General features: G+C 35.9%; 2 protein-coding genes and 1 long non-coding RNA gene across 3 annotated transcripts in view; all 3 read right to left on the bottom strand.

Moving 5' to 3' along the window:
• LOC106101429 (aldehyde oxidase 1-like) overlaps positions 1-4,756 on the bottom strand; it is a 7,146-nt gene extending 2,390 nt beyond the window's left edge. Inside the window, exons 1-12 of the mRNA XM_013280666.1 lie at positions 4,608-4,756; positions 3,616-3,773; positions 3,284-3,444; positions 2,845-3,224; positions 2,257-2,477; positions 1,916-2,018; positions 1,692-1,816; positions 1,326-1,610; positions 1,030-1,191; positions 780-908; positions 185-669; positions 3-51 (exon numbers count right to left, since the gene is read on the bottom strand). Of these exons, the coding sequence (XP_013136120.1) occupies positions 3-51; positions 185-669; positions 780-908; positions 1,030-1,191; positions 1,326-1,610; positions 1,692-1,816; positions 1,916-2,018; positions 2,257-2,477; positions 2,845-3,224; positions 3,284-3,444; positions 3,616-3,773; positions 4,608-4,650 (2,301 nt within the window). The 5' untranslated portion in view covers positions 4,651-4,756. The remainder of the gene's footprint in view (positions 1-2; positions 52-184; positions 670-779; positions 909-1,029; positions 1,192-1,325; positions 1,611-1,691; positions 1,817-1,915; positions 2,019-2,256; positions 2,478-2,844; positions 3,225-3,283; positions 3,445-3,615; positions 3,774-4,607) is intronic.
• A 2,576-nt stretch (positions 4,757-7,332) lies between these two features.
• Positions 7,333-9,055, bottom strand: LOC106101515. Its single transcript, XM_013280765.1, has 3 exons — positions 8,736-9,055; positions 7,994-8,305; positions 7,333-7,918 (listed from the first exon to the last, which is right to left on the bottom strand). The coding sequence occupies exons 1-3, from the start codon at positions 9,023-9,025 to the stop codon at positions 7,387-7,389; spliced, it is 1,134 nt and encodes a 377-aa protein (XP_013136219.1). The 5' UTR covers positions 9,026-9,055; the 3' UTR covers positions 7,333-7,386.
• A 4,699-nt stretch (positions 9,056-13,754) lies between these two features.
• LOC106101496 lies at positions 13,755-14,896 on the bottom strand. Its single transcript, XR_001225513.1, has 2 exons — positions 14,750-14,896; positions 13,755-14,642 (listed from the first exon to the last, which is right to left on the bottom strand). It is a non-coding gene; the product is annotated as an uncharacterized LOC106101496 (long non-coding RNA).

Here is a 14,896-nt window from a genome sequence, read left to right as displayed (position 1 = left end):
GTTATCTTGTAGCCGTACGCGCCGCCGATACGACGCACGTGTACGTCGATCCTACAACATTACAAGTAACAACATAATCAGACCAGACATTTAGTAAATCAGCTTCCTCTACAACTACACACAAATTCTTGACGCGTATTCTTAAACTTTAACAGTTGTTTAAAAATTACTTCTATTTGCTTACTTGTTCTGTGGTAGATTCAATGCACGCGACGTGGCAACTTGCACCCCGTCCATCCACTGCGTGGCTGAGTGCACCTCCAAGCCCTCCTCGGTAGGCTTGCTCACACACACCAGCGTCTCCATACAAAAGTGATATTGCCCGTAGATAGTGAACGAACCATTTATCACTTTAATCACATCATTGCCCCTGTCCGTTTGTGGTATGTTCAAAAACATAGTATTTCTCCCTGCTTCATTTTTAGCTATTTTGACATCGAGAAGAGGTTTTTTCACATTTTTATAACTAACAGTTACCAATTGGGCGGCTCTGTCAGCTATTGCACGTGTTTTAGCGACAACTATTGCTATGGGTTGGTTATAATATTTGACTTTGCCGTCGCACAATAGTTCTTCGTTAATCGGACTCAGCAATGCACCGGACGGTGTATATGAGTTAACACCTGGTATATCTTTTGCTGTATAAAATGCTATAACTCCTGGTTCCCTCTACAATCACGAGATTTACATAATTCAAAGTGTAAAACTTTAATTCGAATACTATAGGTTTCTAATGTGATAAGTAAATTACATCAAATACTAAGTACTTAGATAGTTACCAAAGCTTGAGTGGAATCAACGAGGTCTATATCTCCGAGGGCCACAGAGCTGAGGACAAAGGAAGCGAACACCTCCCGTGGCAAAGGCGGTATGTCTTCCGCGTACATCGCCTCGCCTGAACATTGGATCTACAAATAACTGTAATAGCTTAATTAAGCCGCAAAAGTTTTACATCTAAAATTAATTCTAAGATGTAATCATATGGTTTCAGATAAATTGAGCTACAAACGAGTGCTATAAATCACTCACCTGCCCTTCCAGTTTTGGTATCGGTTGATTGAGAGGCCACAAAGTTGGGTTGGTATCAAATATTTGTTTGCCGTCAGACACCGGCCTGGTTTCTTTCAGTTTGATCGCACCTGATCTATACCGCTGGTGCAGAATGTCGTCAGGGCATAATGTTAATAGACCCTAAGATTTGAAATATACTTCATTGTCTTAACCAGTATAAAGGATAATATCGTATGACTATCAACAGACCTGATGAGACTGAAAATAATTCCGAGATATTAATTACTGTGAAAATGAAATACTCAATTGAATACCTTATAAAACAATGCCAGGGCCAACTGCCTCCTGTATTCTACTGATGCTTCTGGAGGATTGTCAGTCACCACCAACTCTGCGTTGAGGATATGCAGTGCGGTCTGCAGTGTCTCGTTTGTGAACAAAGATTTGCCGATCAGATACCGCTCAGTGTTGATTGCCCGCACAAATGTAGGCGACAAGCCACCGTACACTATTCTTGTTTCATGCACTATGTTATTATGTCCTTTGTACAGGAATCCCGCGTTCACTATTGCGTGAGCATTTTGAGCTCTTGGCATTACCTACAATACAGTATAAATTTATTTGGTAGTAGTTTAGTACGTTAAATATTTGATTATCAAATTAAAAATAATGGCATGAACCTTAAACGTCACCACTTTATAGTCTTTCAGAGGTGGAAAAAGCACATTAAGAATAATTTTTCCTCTCATGTTCTCATTTAGAAAGTTTTGCATCGTAACAACCTTGCGCAGTCCTGTGGAAAACACTAAAATAACACAATTTTAAGACTGAAAGTAAATGTTGCGAATTACATTTTTATAAAGAATAAAATTGTGTAACTAAATTATTCATTTTCTTTACTTACAAATTGTGATTTGAGCTCCAACGGTCTCGAGTAGTAGAAAGATATCTGATGGGAATTCACGATGCTCATGTTTAATCATCAGGTTTCCAGCAATTGTACCCAACTGAAACATTACATTGATTAAAAGAAGGATATTTTTATAAGAAAATGGGGCAAACTAGCGGCGGGGACACAGAGGTGGTCAACGACGCACATGGACATCCGCAACACCGGAGGAACTACTGATGCGTTGCCGGCCTTTGAGGAAACTGTAGGGTTATTTCTTGAAGGACCCTTATTAATTACCAATCCTACAATGTCACATTAGGTCTTGGAATATGAAGTTAAGTCACTAAACTTACATTTCTGACTGGTATGTGTGCAACGAGCGTAAGGTGTTCATGCAGCTTTAGGAGATATTCAAAGTAGTGATGTCTGGAGAGTCGCAGGAAAACTTCCATGACCTCGGTGATGGTCGACCCGGCGCCGATCACCAAGTTCTGATCCATCACTACTTGCTTCAGTTCACTCACCATGCTGATGTCAATCAATATTCTGGGATATCTGAATATCGGATATGCACCTGACCACCAGAATGTTATAAACATTTAGAAACTAACAAGATGGAAACAAAAATCACAAACACATTATCATTGACTATGAACTAGTTATGCGTTTAAAAGGTTATCGTTTTTGTTTTACTTTAATTACCCACATATAAGTATGCAACTCTATAAATTTGTATAATTATTAAGGAGTACAGCAGTAGGATTAGGTCTTAAAGTAGATGGATAAACTGCGTGAAGGGTGACGTGATTAAAAAGGGAGCGACGCTTGAAATGACGAAAATAAATCACGGTGCGCTAACGTGAGTGGAATAAGGACAGAGATTAGAGGGAGTGTAGTAGTAGTAGTAGTAATAGTAATTTACAGTATCTACAAAGTTATACCTTTAGCTGTGTTTCCTGCAACCAGCATGTAAGAATCGTCACCATTCACTCGCAGTATGTTGAAAGCATCGATTAGTTCCAAAACTCGAAACCATTCGCGTCCGTCTTCTAACTTTACATGATTAACTGTTTGTTTTTCAACGTCATCTTTGTTCACAATACACCATTCGGAGTCTTCACAATCGCTTTTACATTCGTCTCCGGTCTTTTTGCAAATTTGTAGATCCTCTATATCACGTATCTTGTCCGAATTGGGAGCATCTGTAGCGAATTTCTTAAATGCGTGTAGAATAGGGCGATAGCCGGTGCATCTGCAGACATTGCTTCCAAAAGACTGCTCTATTTCTAACATTGTACGGTCCTTTTTGCTCTGCAATAAACTTTTGTATTGAGTGTAATATTAAGAATGGTTACTAATCTGCTGTCGCTCGTGTGATACCTGTGCATGGCCATTACCCAGCCTGTGCTGCAGTAGCCGCACTGGGAGCCGTTGTTTTCCGCGAGTGTCTTCTGTATTACATGGTAACCTTTCAGTTTGTTCCCCAGGTGCTCAATGGTCGTCACGTCCCAGTCTTGACAAGATGTTACCGACACCATACACTGAAATAAAATTAATAGCATTTACTATAAACTTTCATGTTCTCAGTCATTATTACTTTTACTAGAATTGATTTTAACAAGTCAAGGTAAATAAAAAACTCCTGAATGTGCATCGCCGGCGGCGACATTAAGCTATATTTGTGAAGACAGAGGAATACAAGTTAGACCTACCGCGTTAACTGAGGTGTGTGTCGTGCCGGGGCACTTCACGGCGGTTACGATGCACGCGCCGCAGCCGGCCTCGCGACACATGTACTTGGTGCCTGGCAACCGCAGCGTACCTCTGATGAAGTCCAGCAGAGTCGTGTCCGAGCTTACCTCGCAACCCACTGGACAAAGCTTTAATCTTATTACTTGTTTTTTTTTAAATGTAGATGTGCCTCTTTGACCGGCACTTCTTAATAAATTGACTTACAAAGACGCCAGTTATAAAAAAGACAAACAGGAAAACTTCAAACTTTTAACCTTGTTACGTGCATTGTACTTTACAATTTCAAGAATCTTGCTGAACAAGATTTAACAGAGCACACTGCTACACTGTGGTGAAAGTGCATGACTTGAAATTTTAAAAACCGTTTTAAAACTGTACTTATAGTTGGTAATGCAATCATAATAATTTAACGATTGGGTAGATTTTTGAATGAGGTACGAAAACGAACGTGATAAATACTTGCATTAAGAGGCACAATTTAAAATCTCCAAAAAGTAAATTGTCCTGGCATATCCTAACAATTTCGTAGCAAAATGTTAACAATATCGCGGTACAGTGGTAGAGAAGCGCATTGGAAACAAACATATTAAAAAATTTAGCGTCACCCGAATATTTTAGACAATAATTACCTAAGTTCTGGTTATATTAAATCTTTAAATAACGAGGAGTAAGTAATATAGTCTACTGGCTTTCGCCCGCAACTCCGTCCGCGTGGAATTAAAAAAAACAGAAGTGATTTGCCTATGTGTTCTTCCTGACTATCCCCTATATCCATGTTAAATTTCATCGAAATCCGTTCTACCGTTTAGGCTACAAACTCTAACAAACATCCATTCATCTAAACTTTCGTATTTATAAAATTAGTAAGACTAGGGTTACAGTAATTACAAGAATTAAATCACCGCAATAAAAACGTACGAGTAGTTAACAAAAAATCTTATACAAAACATACCCGAGCACTCCACTCCGTTAACTTTGAACCTGATGCGATCCATGACCAGTTAGTTAGCGCACCGCACCACGACTGACCACTGTCACTACGCACACAATCTCACCATATCACGACCACCACTCCATTCTGTTATTATTTCAATCTCATGTAATTAACCCTTCAATACCGATGTAATTAAGGGTTGCTTGCCTCTGAATCTTAGACAAAACAACATAACAATTTCTTAACGAAATAAGTACGAGTATATATAGGCTTTTAATACTTAGACGGAAAGTTATCGATACCTTAATCGATTTAAGGCGGAATCCTATTTCCAATACGGAATGACCTCTGTTGCTTCTAAAAACGAAAATTATTACATTTGTTTTTGTACTTTCACATTGATACTTAAAGTTTGGTTTTATAAGTCTATTTTTATCAGGATATCACAAACAGTTATTATCAGAAACCGGGGTCAATAGGTCCCAGCCCGTAAAGCGGTCAGTTTTACGAGAGCATTTTTGCCAACTCTTTTATAAAATGTAATTTGTACAATATAAATATAGAGTATATTAAATTTGTACTTTAAAAGGTTCAACTCGAAATCAAATAAGACACATCCAATTTTGTTATCAAATAACAGTAAATTACCTTAACGCAAAGAGCGCTATTTGGACATACATTATTAACACTGATTTTGTTGCTCTATACTAATTTGAAATATTTCCTCTAATTTATTATACAATGTAATGCAACAACAGTAATGATAAGATTTAAGACCACGTTTCCACTGGCGCTACCAGCCGGGTAACTCGCATGTCTATTTATTACTGAGACGTATATAATGCATCTGTTTCAGCTGGCGCGGCGTGGACGCGACCAGACGCGCAGTGGAAGAGCAGTGTGTATAACCTACTTGTAGGTACATTATACAATGACGCCACGCTTAGCGGATCAACGAGAGGAAGCTTTTTTTAATTCGTCTGTTGTTACGACAGCGCGGTTAAATCAGCAAAAAGTTAATTTAAAATTCGATTTTATATATTTTTTTTGTACAGTTACATTAATTTACTATGCTAATTAATATGCTTTGTCGATGTAAATTTCGTTCAGTGCCTTTTTTTGCTCTTTGAAAATTGAACATATGGAATGATGATAATTATAAAATTCTTTTTAATTTGTATAAAGGTGTATTTACATTAAAAACAAGAAAGTTATATTCATAGAGAACAAAAAAGGGAAGTAATTTACATAATATTTAATTGTAGTTGGAATAACAATCAAAAATTCAAATGAAAACCTGTTCTTATATGCTTATTTATGAATTACTCATGAGTACATTAAAATGAAAAGATATAAAACATTAAAAAAATTAACATTAAGTTTTTTTGCACATGATTGTTAACCGACTTCAATAAGTAGGAGGTTCTCAATTTGTCTGTTATTTTTCGACAGTTCCGGCTCGATGCTAAGTACACATACAATGAGTTTCTATTTCATTTAAACGAAATTACTTCAAGGAGTTAGAATTAATTGATCAATTTGTTCTAACACCTACGAAATATTTGTTGCACTCAAGATTTACAAACGATGTATTATTGGAGGCCTGTCCCAACAAATTGTAAATTGTCTGATAAACCAACATGTAAAATATTTGATGGAAATTGCGGATTTTGTTCCCTTATCTGACAGTTACGTTATTTTTAAGCTATCTGAACCTCTATCAGTCAGTGGTGGGATAATCTTCATTGTAGACGTACTAAATGTAGAATTGAAAGTTAATACACAGAAATGAAATATTAGCATCGTATTAGTAGCTCATCCGCTGCGAGTGCAATCATGTGCAACAAGCACACGTCACTTCGAAAACTGGCTTCATATCAAATGTACCGTCTAATATCTGAAAATTACAACAATTTCCGTTCGCTTTCATGATTAATGTAACAATTTTAACGCTCTATGTTTAGTTAAACCTTTAAAAATACCGAAGGCAATTCAAAAGCGTTGCTACTTCTATCTTGGAGAATCCTACCTAATTGGTAAAGGTTGGGAAATGCTTGTAGACATATTATGCAAATGAACGACAACATGGGCTTGAAAAAGTGAGGCGTAAAAATTAAACTAAAAATATATGGACCCTTATACGCCGATGCTATGTGAGTAGGACAGTCAGGGAGATAATGATGACGAAATATAATATAAGTACTTATAAGAAAAGTTGTACAATTGCTGGCATTGAAAAATAAGTCAATCACTCAATAATCGCAATGCAATACTGTAATAAAAATAAGTTAAAAAAACGGCTAATGTACTTTCGTCCACGTGTGGTTAACGGTATAAAAAAGAATCTTAGTTATTTTACACACTACTTTGGATAAGCAATAAAACTATTTAGTTTATTTCATCAACTACTCACAAAAAGTATGTTATCGTGAAAAGCAAGATAACTTTAACTGGCGTTGGTCAACAAAATTTAAGATAGCGAATTGTGTTGAATCTATAAAAAAAATCTTTTGCAGTTATAAATGATGAGTTAGCATCAGAGGTAGTTAGAATATTTCGTTGCAGTCAGTGACCCTGACTACGATTGCAACTGGACGATACATATCTAAACGGGTTTCATAATTAGATTAATAGATTCTTTAAAAAGTTATGCTAAGACCGCAGTGGCAAGTGCTATAAGCGTTAAAGCAGAACAGACAAATAATAATAAAAAATCACTAGACAAATGTAAAACTTGTATTGCTTAGTTTAATACTTTTAATAACAATCTTGTCGCGGTAACAAAAATATAGTTTGTTTATTTCATCAACGTAGGATTTATCGTACCAATGGTCACTTTCTTCTTCAACGGATAATCAACTGTAACACTCTCTATCTTTCTCGCTACTTCTTCAATTTCCTTCATTTGTCTTTCTTTGTCTTCGGGTTGTTGTCTTCTGAATCTATCTTCTGGCTGCGTGTACACTATTTTTGTAATTTTTTTCTTTTCCTCGGCAGCAGCATTCTGGAAATATTGTCTACAATTGTGAACTATTGGTTCGGACAATTGTCTCGTTTTAGGGAAGGCCTTAAGACTATCTTCATACTTTTTCCTACACGCGGGGCACATAAGAATAGCGTTGTAAGACCGTTTATTTTTATTGTACCCATTTTTCAGCTCTATTCCGTATAAACTTTCAAGACCTAGGTTCTGCCCATCCACCGTCACCGATTCTCTGTTACTGACTTTTGATCGCTTCACAGTTTTTTTCTTACCATCTTTCTTCGGCGTCATCGAGGTGGTGGTCTTATTACGGAAAAAAAATGGGAACTTGAAATTTTTCAACACTCTGCAATGAAAAAACACTTTGGATAATAAAATATTTTTAATACATAAAAATAAGTAAAAACATTTAAAAAGTTACCCTTTCTTTTCTGGATGATGGATTGCGGTATAATCTATCAGATTGTTATGATAATTTTTCGGTGGATAGTCTTGATTGCTGGCGGAATTGTCTTTCTTAGATTCCGCCAGAGACACGAAGTCATAATCGAATTCCTTCTGGTTCGCCGACTCGTCTGACGCCTTCACTGGCTCCGTCGCTTTGGCCACGTCGGAGTCTTCTATGTTGAGGTAGTCTGTCCAACTGTCACGTCTGTCGTCACCTGAGTTTTGATCCATGAGATTCTTAAGGTTTTCGTAATCCATATAATCATTTGAACTAAATTTTCTGTAGCTGAAACGTAATCAAACATTACAACGAGATAGATTATGGTTCTAGAATCACCTTGACCAACATAGAACTATACCATAATTTTAGAAGATTGCAAAACAGCCATGAAGACGTAATTCATATTTGTAATATTTACAGAAATACTATACACAGTAGACACATGAATACGGAAAATTATAAGAGTAATATTTCATTCACAATGCACTTGTTATTATTACACGTTTAGAGTTTAGATGTAATAGACCGACAAGATATCTGACCCGGTGTGCATCTATCTGCTACCTTGTTCACTTTCTCTGTCGGTATTGGTTTCACATAATTTCTAAGAGAACAAACTGATAGCAGTGCTCTGCTCACCGGGCTAGAGAGCCTTGTTTGACTATACTCAGAATAAGGAATTACAGTCAACAGTATGAAGGTGAATGCTACGTACTCTTTCCGCTTCACGTCCCCGTACTGCAGCTTGTGCAGCTTCTTGTTGGCGGAGTTCTGTATGAAGCTGGCGACGTCGAACTGCGCCACCGGCTCGTTGTTGTCCAAAGGGACCTCGTACCGTTTCTTGTACAAATTTCTCTTTTGTGTTTTTAACTTTTTATAATGGCTCACAAGGTCGTGTCTATGATTCCCCTTCAGTCTAAAACTCCTTGATTCATTATTTATATAATCATAACAAAACGATAAGTGAACATAAAATAAGAAACTTAGTAAAAAATATCGTAACATCTTTAGCGTGACATGATCTGTCAAGACGTGAGCAAATGTTCTTTTAAAACATTAAATTATCACTCTACAAAAAGTTCATTATACATACATTTTCTTTGGTGAAACCTCTTTAGTATATATATGTACAATTTGTTGTTATTATGTATAGTGGGTAATACAAAAATTAATAATCCCTACTAACTTGACCCTTACCAGGTCACGAAAAAAGATCCGAACACTTTCCTTTTCACAAAATTTCCGCAGTTTAGGGCAAAGGTGTCCAAAATGTAACAGAATATCCCTATTTGTAGACCGGACTCCGAATGATCTATACCATGATGTAATATGAACATACATCATAATGTGTAAGGGATGTTCCTATAACCGCAAGGTATACTTCGACGGAGCCGACCCTTGCGTGACGCCCGCGTCGGCGACGCAGATCAGACTTGCCTAATGGTGTGGTCACCGTAAATCTCCGTAATTTATTGTAACCATTTGTCGGCATTTGGTAAATTGACCATGAAATATCATTTTACGAGATTGTCTTACGTCACAAACATAACAAAATAACTTTAATATCTAAGTAGATATTCACTCTATATTAAGATAGTATAATTTGAATTCCTTAAAGACATTTTCGGTTTCAAGAGCACAATTACATATTTTCAAATTGCTTTTGACTTTGTAAGATGTACATTTTGTGTTTGTTAAATAAACATCTGAAAACGAAAGTCCACTGGCTAATAGTTAACCATGGCAATTTCCAGAAAGAAGCCATGGCTTCGAGCCCCTTAGCAGAGATTGCAAGGAATTTTTCTTCCATTTACAACCAACTATTAAGTAAATTATAACAAAAATCCAATTATCCTGCAATATACTAAGTTGTTGTCACTGTAGCGTTCCGCCTGCTTTATGTAAACGCTAAGTTATGCGAAAGGGATTCAACTAACTTGTAGTTTGGAAAGGATCACGCCTCACTATTGATGTGTTCCTAAGGTAGAACGGACATTTTCTAAATTAATACAAAGTTAAAAATTACTGTACTAAGCACAATATTTTCCATGCTTGTGTTGGTACCAAACATAAAGCGTAATATTGACATTAGTTAAAATAGATCCGTTTTGCAATATAATTACTGTGAAGTGTGTATATATCCGTATTCCCTAATTTTAAACAATCACTGTAATTCAAATCTACCAATGAAAGACAAAACCATCGAAAAATATTTCTTAAAGTTTGCTCCTTGTGCAAATGTTGTATCACATCGAAGCCACATAAATCGCATATTTCGGGTCTGAACTAAATCCTTTAAGCCTATCGGATCAAATATGTTACCTGTTGAGTTAGGACATTATCCTCGAAAATATTGTGAAAATACAAGCCTTGTAAAGTGAAAACACGCGCTGAATTATTTATGATACCTGGAAATATGTGAGGAAAAGACCTGCTTTTTGTAAAGAAAATCTTTTACATGGTTTTCTCTATTTTACATAAGAAAATCAACGTTTAACAAGAAACGTAAACACGCAGGAATTTACTTATTAAAACGCTCTTAAATATTAATATAATTTGCTTAAATATTCCGTCATCTACATCGAATACCATAGGAAAAGATCAGTTGTGGAATTCGCGAGGCATGTCGAAGGGCTAAGGGCTAGTTGGATGCCTTCCTTCAAACGACGACATTGAAGCCGCGTTCCTGGAAATCTCAAAATATTATGCTGTAATCAAATTATTAAAATAACCTTTGTCGACAAAATGTCAAATATTTAAGAGCGAAATACAAACTACAATGTTTGTATTTATTTAATTTGAACAATTTGGAAATCGAAACCGGAAAAAATGTGTTAAAACACCTATATAAAAATATAATTAACTCTTGTTTTTTTTAAAGAATGCTAGTACTTGCATTTTTTGTAATTACGTAGGTCTACAAACAAATGGTGTCCATTATGCGCACATAAAAGAGCTTATTAATGCAAGACAGTATTTTAGATCTCTTAACAACTGAGAGCGTATACTCTGATAAATGTAATTACGTGATATCTTAAATAGAAGGTAGATAGAGGCCGAAATAACTGAGATAGCGCGGAGGGAGCCTCGCCACAACCCATTAAGGAATTTTGGTGCGGTCGCGCAGAAAGGCCCACCGACCTTACTTAATAGAGATGTCTAGTGCCGACTTAACTTAATCTTGAATAACATAAGAACTCACAGAATTTAAAATGAACAGTTTATTCGTTTTAGAAGGTCACAAATTCACAAACAACAATGATAGAACTCAGATAAGCTGAAGAGAGTTATCGCGCGTGTCTTATAATTCTTTGAATTTCATTTCTATTTCATGGGAATTAAAAAAAATGATGAAATGTTCATTATTTTTTTTTCTTTTTCACGCTTTTATTTGAATATATGTTTTCTTCTTCGTTTCTATTAGGACTTGTCTATTTGGAATATACGTTAATACATAACCAAATAAAATATTAGTTTCTTTGATTAAAAAATATAACAATGTAAATTAATATTGACTGCATCTTTACTGCGTTTAAACGTTAAAATTAAAAAAAGTTACCGCACGCTTAGTAAAATATTCTTAAGACGTAAAATTATTAGATGTTAATCTCATTTTATGTGGACCGCTTATTTAGTCCACTCACTTTCACCTTTCTACTAAGTTTATCTTATTACAACCTACATATTAAAGGAAGAAAATTATATGAAACCATGAACGGTCCAGTGCGTAGTGCCCGGTGTCGTATCTTCATTATTTTTGAACCATGAAATCTCTAGAGATGGATATCTCGTTGCTTGGAAATAACAGCTTCTGCTTCGTTCCAACTTTAACGCACCAACTGATGTTCCTGAATATTTATTCTATCACAGTTTTTAATAATTCGAATTCTCACTTTTTTTTTACCTTATTTTTAAACATATCTTTTCTGGTTCTTGGTACACTTTTGTAATTAGAACAATCTTACTAATATTATAAATGCCATAGTTTAGATGGGTGGATGGATGGATGGATGTTTGTTAGAGCTTGCAGCCCAAGCGGCTGAACGGTTCTCGATGAAATTTGGCATAGATGTAGAGGATAATCTGAAAGAACACATAGGCTACTCACTTTTGTTTTTTTTTAATTCCACGCTGACGGAGTCGCGGGCGAAAGCTCGTATAACTATAAACTGCCAATTTCTGTTTTAAACCGCCTTTTGTGTTAATATTTTCTTTTCTGTAATATATTTTAGCAAGTACAGTAGAACCTCGATAAGTTAAAGTCCAAGGGAGACAATAAATGTTTTCAGTTATCAAGGGTCTATATTAAGGATATAAATATCGAGGTTTTACTGTTATTATAGAAGCCACCGAGCTGCCTAGCCATCTAAGCTAAGTTAATAAGTGGATTTAGCAACTTCATCGAATGCAAATTCTGTAGATCGATTACTTGACGATTAACTTGGATTTGGAAAGTTCCGTGGTTTTCCATTTCCGTAGTTCCGGAAATTCCGAACCACGTACATTATGTTACAATAGCGTGAAAAAATGTAAAGTTTTTGGTAGCAATTTGTTGAGTGAACATGACACATTTTCATAACTATAAACGTTTATTGTATTTATTTAGAATATAGAGTTAAAACATCTATAAAAAGCGCCCGTATAATTTGCGATCAATCGTGCAGAAGTGAATTTGTTTGCTATCGTTTTGCAGCAGGCGCTATCGCCCGCACTGTTATAGTAAAACTGTATTGCTTTCATTTTGGAAAATGCTCCACAAAATTATTCTCCCTTTTTTTTAATGTATTCATTTACGCATTACTTTAATATACGTTAAAAATAAATAATGCATTGCAAGTGAAACTATACTTCTTTAGAAGAAATTTTGAGAATTTTTAGAAATAACGATTTATGACTGACAGCTTCTCGAAAATTTCCAACTGAAACTAGGTTACACCTCAGATGTGACTGATTAAAACGCAACGTGTCAGCGGTGTGTAGGGCTCGGAGAGGCAGCAGCGCGTGAGGACGCTGCGAGGCAGCAGTGAGAGGACTCGTGGAGGCAGCGACGCGGGCTAACGACGGGGAGCGGCCGCAGGAACCTCAGGCGGTCTCTAATTGCTCACGGTGGTATTTAATGAGCGACAGAGATTATTTGAGAGTTTCCGCACGCACGTGTAGTCGCCAAAGACGACTGTGACTTCAGGTCAATTAAAACCTTTGGTGTAATTCATATTAACTATTTTTTAGATAATTTCTTAATATAGTTGGCGAACTGGCAACGAAGCGAAAACCCCTGCAATTGTACTATCGCGCAAGTTGCCTCGTAAATCAGTCAGAGGGCGGGCTAGCAAAACGACTGTATGGTTACATCTTGATACATTTCCCTCTATTATATTACTTTTAGCTTTCCAAAATATTGGTTCTTTTTCGAAGCTCTATCATACAAGTCTTTGGTATTTGGTAACAACAGAAAATGGCAGACATTCTAAACATTTCGTGAATCAATTACGAGTATAATGTTTGGAAACTATGATGTATTGCCGAAGGTTGTCAAAATAACGACATTCTATTTTTTATTATGCTATTGTCTCTCGAGGAAGGAACTTTTAAAATGCCATGATAATGTAATTGACAAGAGTTTTAAAGTTATTGTTAAGGTTTTTTACAAATAAAAAACAAATGAGTTGCAAAATTGTATATTAAATTTTAATTTGATCTACAATTACATCACAGTTGTACAAAATAAGAAAGCATTTTATAAGATAATTGTATTAAATATGTGACATTGTTGTGAAAACAGATGACAAACAAAATGTAACTATTGAATCTTAAAGAAGTCTGGAGCTGTTGGCTGTTGTTGGACCTGATAACATTACGAACTAAACATTTACCACTACAAGTATACCTACTTTAGACTTTAAATAATAAATTAAAAATAGCACTTCCTACATCATATAATATAGATAGAGATATAAAGATTAAAATGTTGATGATATAAATATCTGTTCATATGCGTTAACAATAAATTAGCTTTTAAAAAACTATTTTGAATGAAACAAAATAATTATTATGTGCATACGAATTGATGACATAGTAGCATATACCTAAAATACGGTTTTGATGTGATGATTGAAGATAATGAACGGTGATGATTTGTTATACGTATTTACTTTCACATAATTTACATTAAACCTATTTATATCTATAATAAGAATTTATTTACATTTTATCATAAGTTCTTTGAACCAATAATACCATTTTTGACTACTATTGAAACTTAATCTTATATCATACTCTATCATTGTTGGTTTTTATTGAAAATGGATTGTGCGTATTTTCCGAAATATTGTACAGCTGGGAATGTTGGGGCCGCTGCCGATTGACCTTTGTACCCCGGATCGGGTTTTGAATACTGAACTTGTGGTTGGTACGACTGAGGCTGGCTTTGTGGCAGAACTTGAGGTTGAATTTGCAGTTGATGGCCAGGTCTAAAGTACGACAGATTCCCGTGTCCTGACCCTCCTTGGGATGACGCTTGGTGAACGTTCTGCTGATATAATGGATGATGTATAATGGACTGAGCTTGGTCTTGAGAGAACTTCGTGAAGCTTACTGGACCCTGAGGTTGCGTTTGATAGTTCTGAAAAAAATAATTAAGTTTATGAGCATGATCCATACTGAATAAATACATTATTAAACGATCGTCGTTTGGTTTTATCAGGAGAAAAATTTATTACAAATCAATACCTGCGCTGCAAACTGTTGCCTTTCAAGTACTCTGCTCTGTTCGGGCTGACTGAACACTTTCTGTTGAGTGTCGTCCTGTCGGTACGCGACAGCCGGCTGGACGTACTGGATATTCTGGGCGGGTTCCTGCGCGTACTGCTGTTGATA

The sequence above is a fragment of the Papilio polytes genome, unplaced genomic scaffold, assembly GCF_000836215.1.
Source record: "Papilio polytes unplaced genomic scaffold, Ppol_1.0 DF823980.1, whole genome shotgun sequence".
Classification (NCBI taxonomy): Eukaryota; Metazoa; Arthropoda; class Insecta; order Lepidoptera; family Papilionidae; genus Papilio; species Papilio polytes.
Note: the sequence above shows the minus strand (reverse complement) of the source record. Positions and strands in the feature narration are given on the sequence as shown.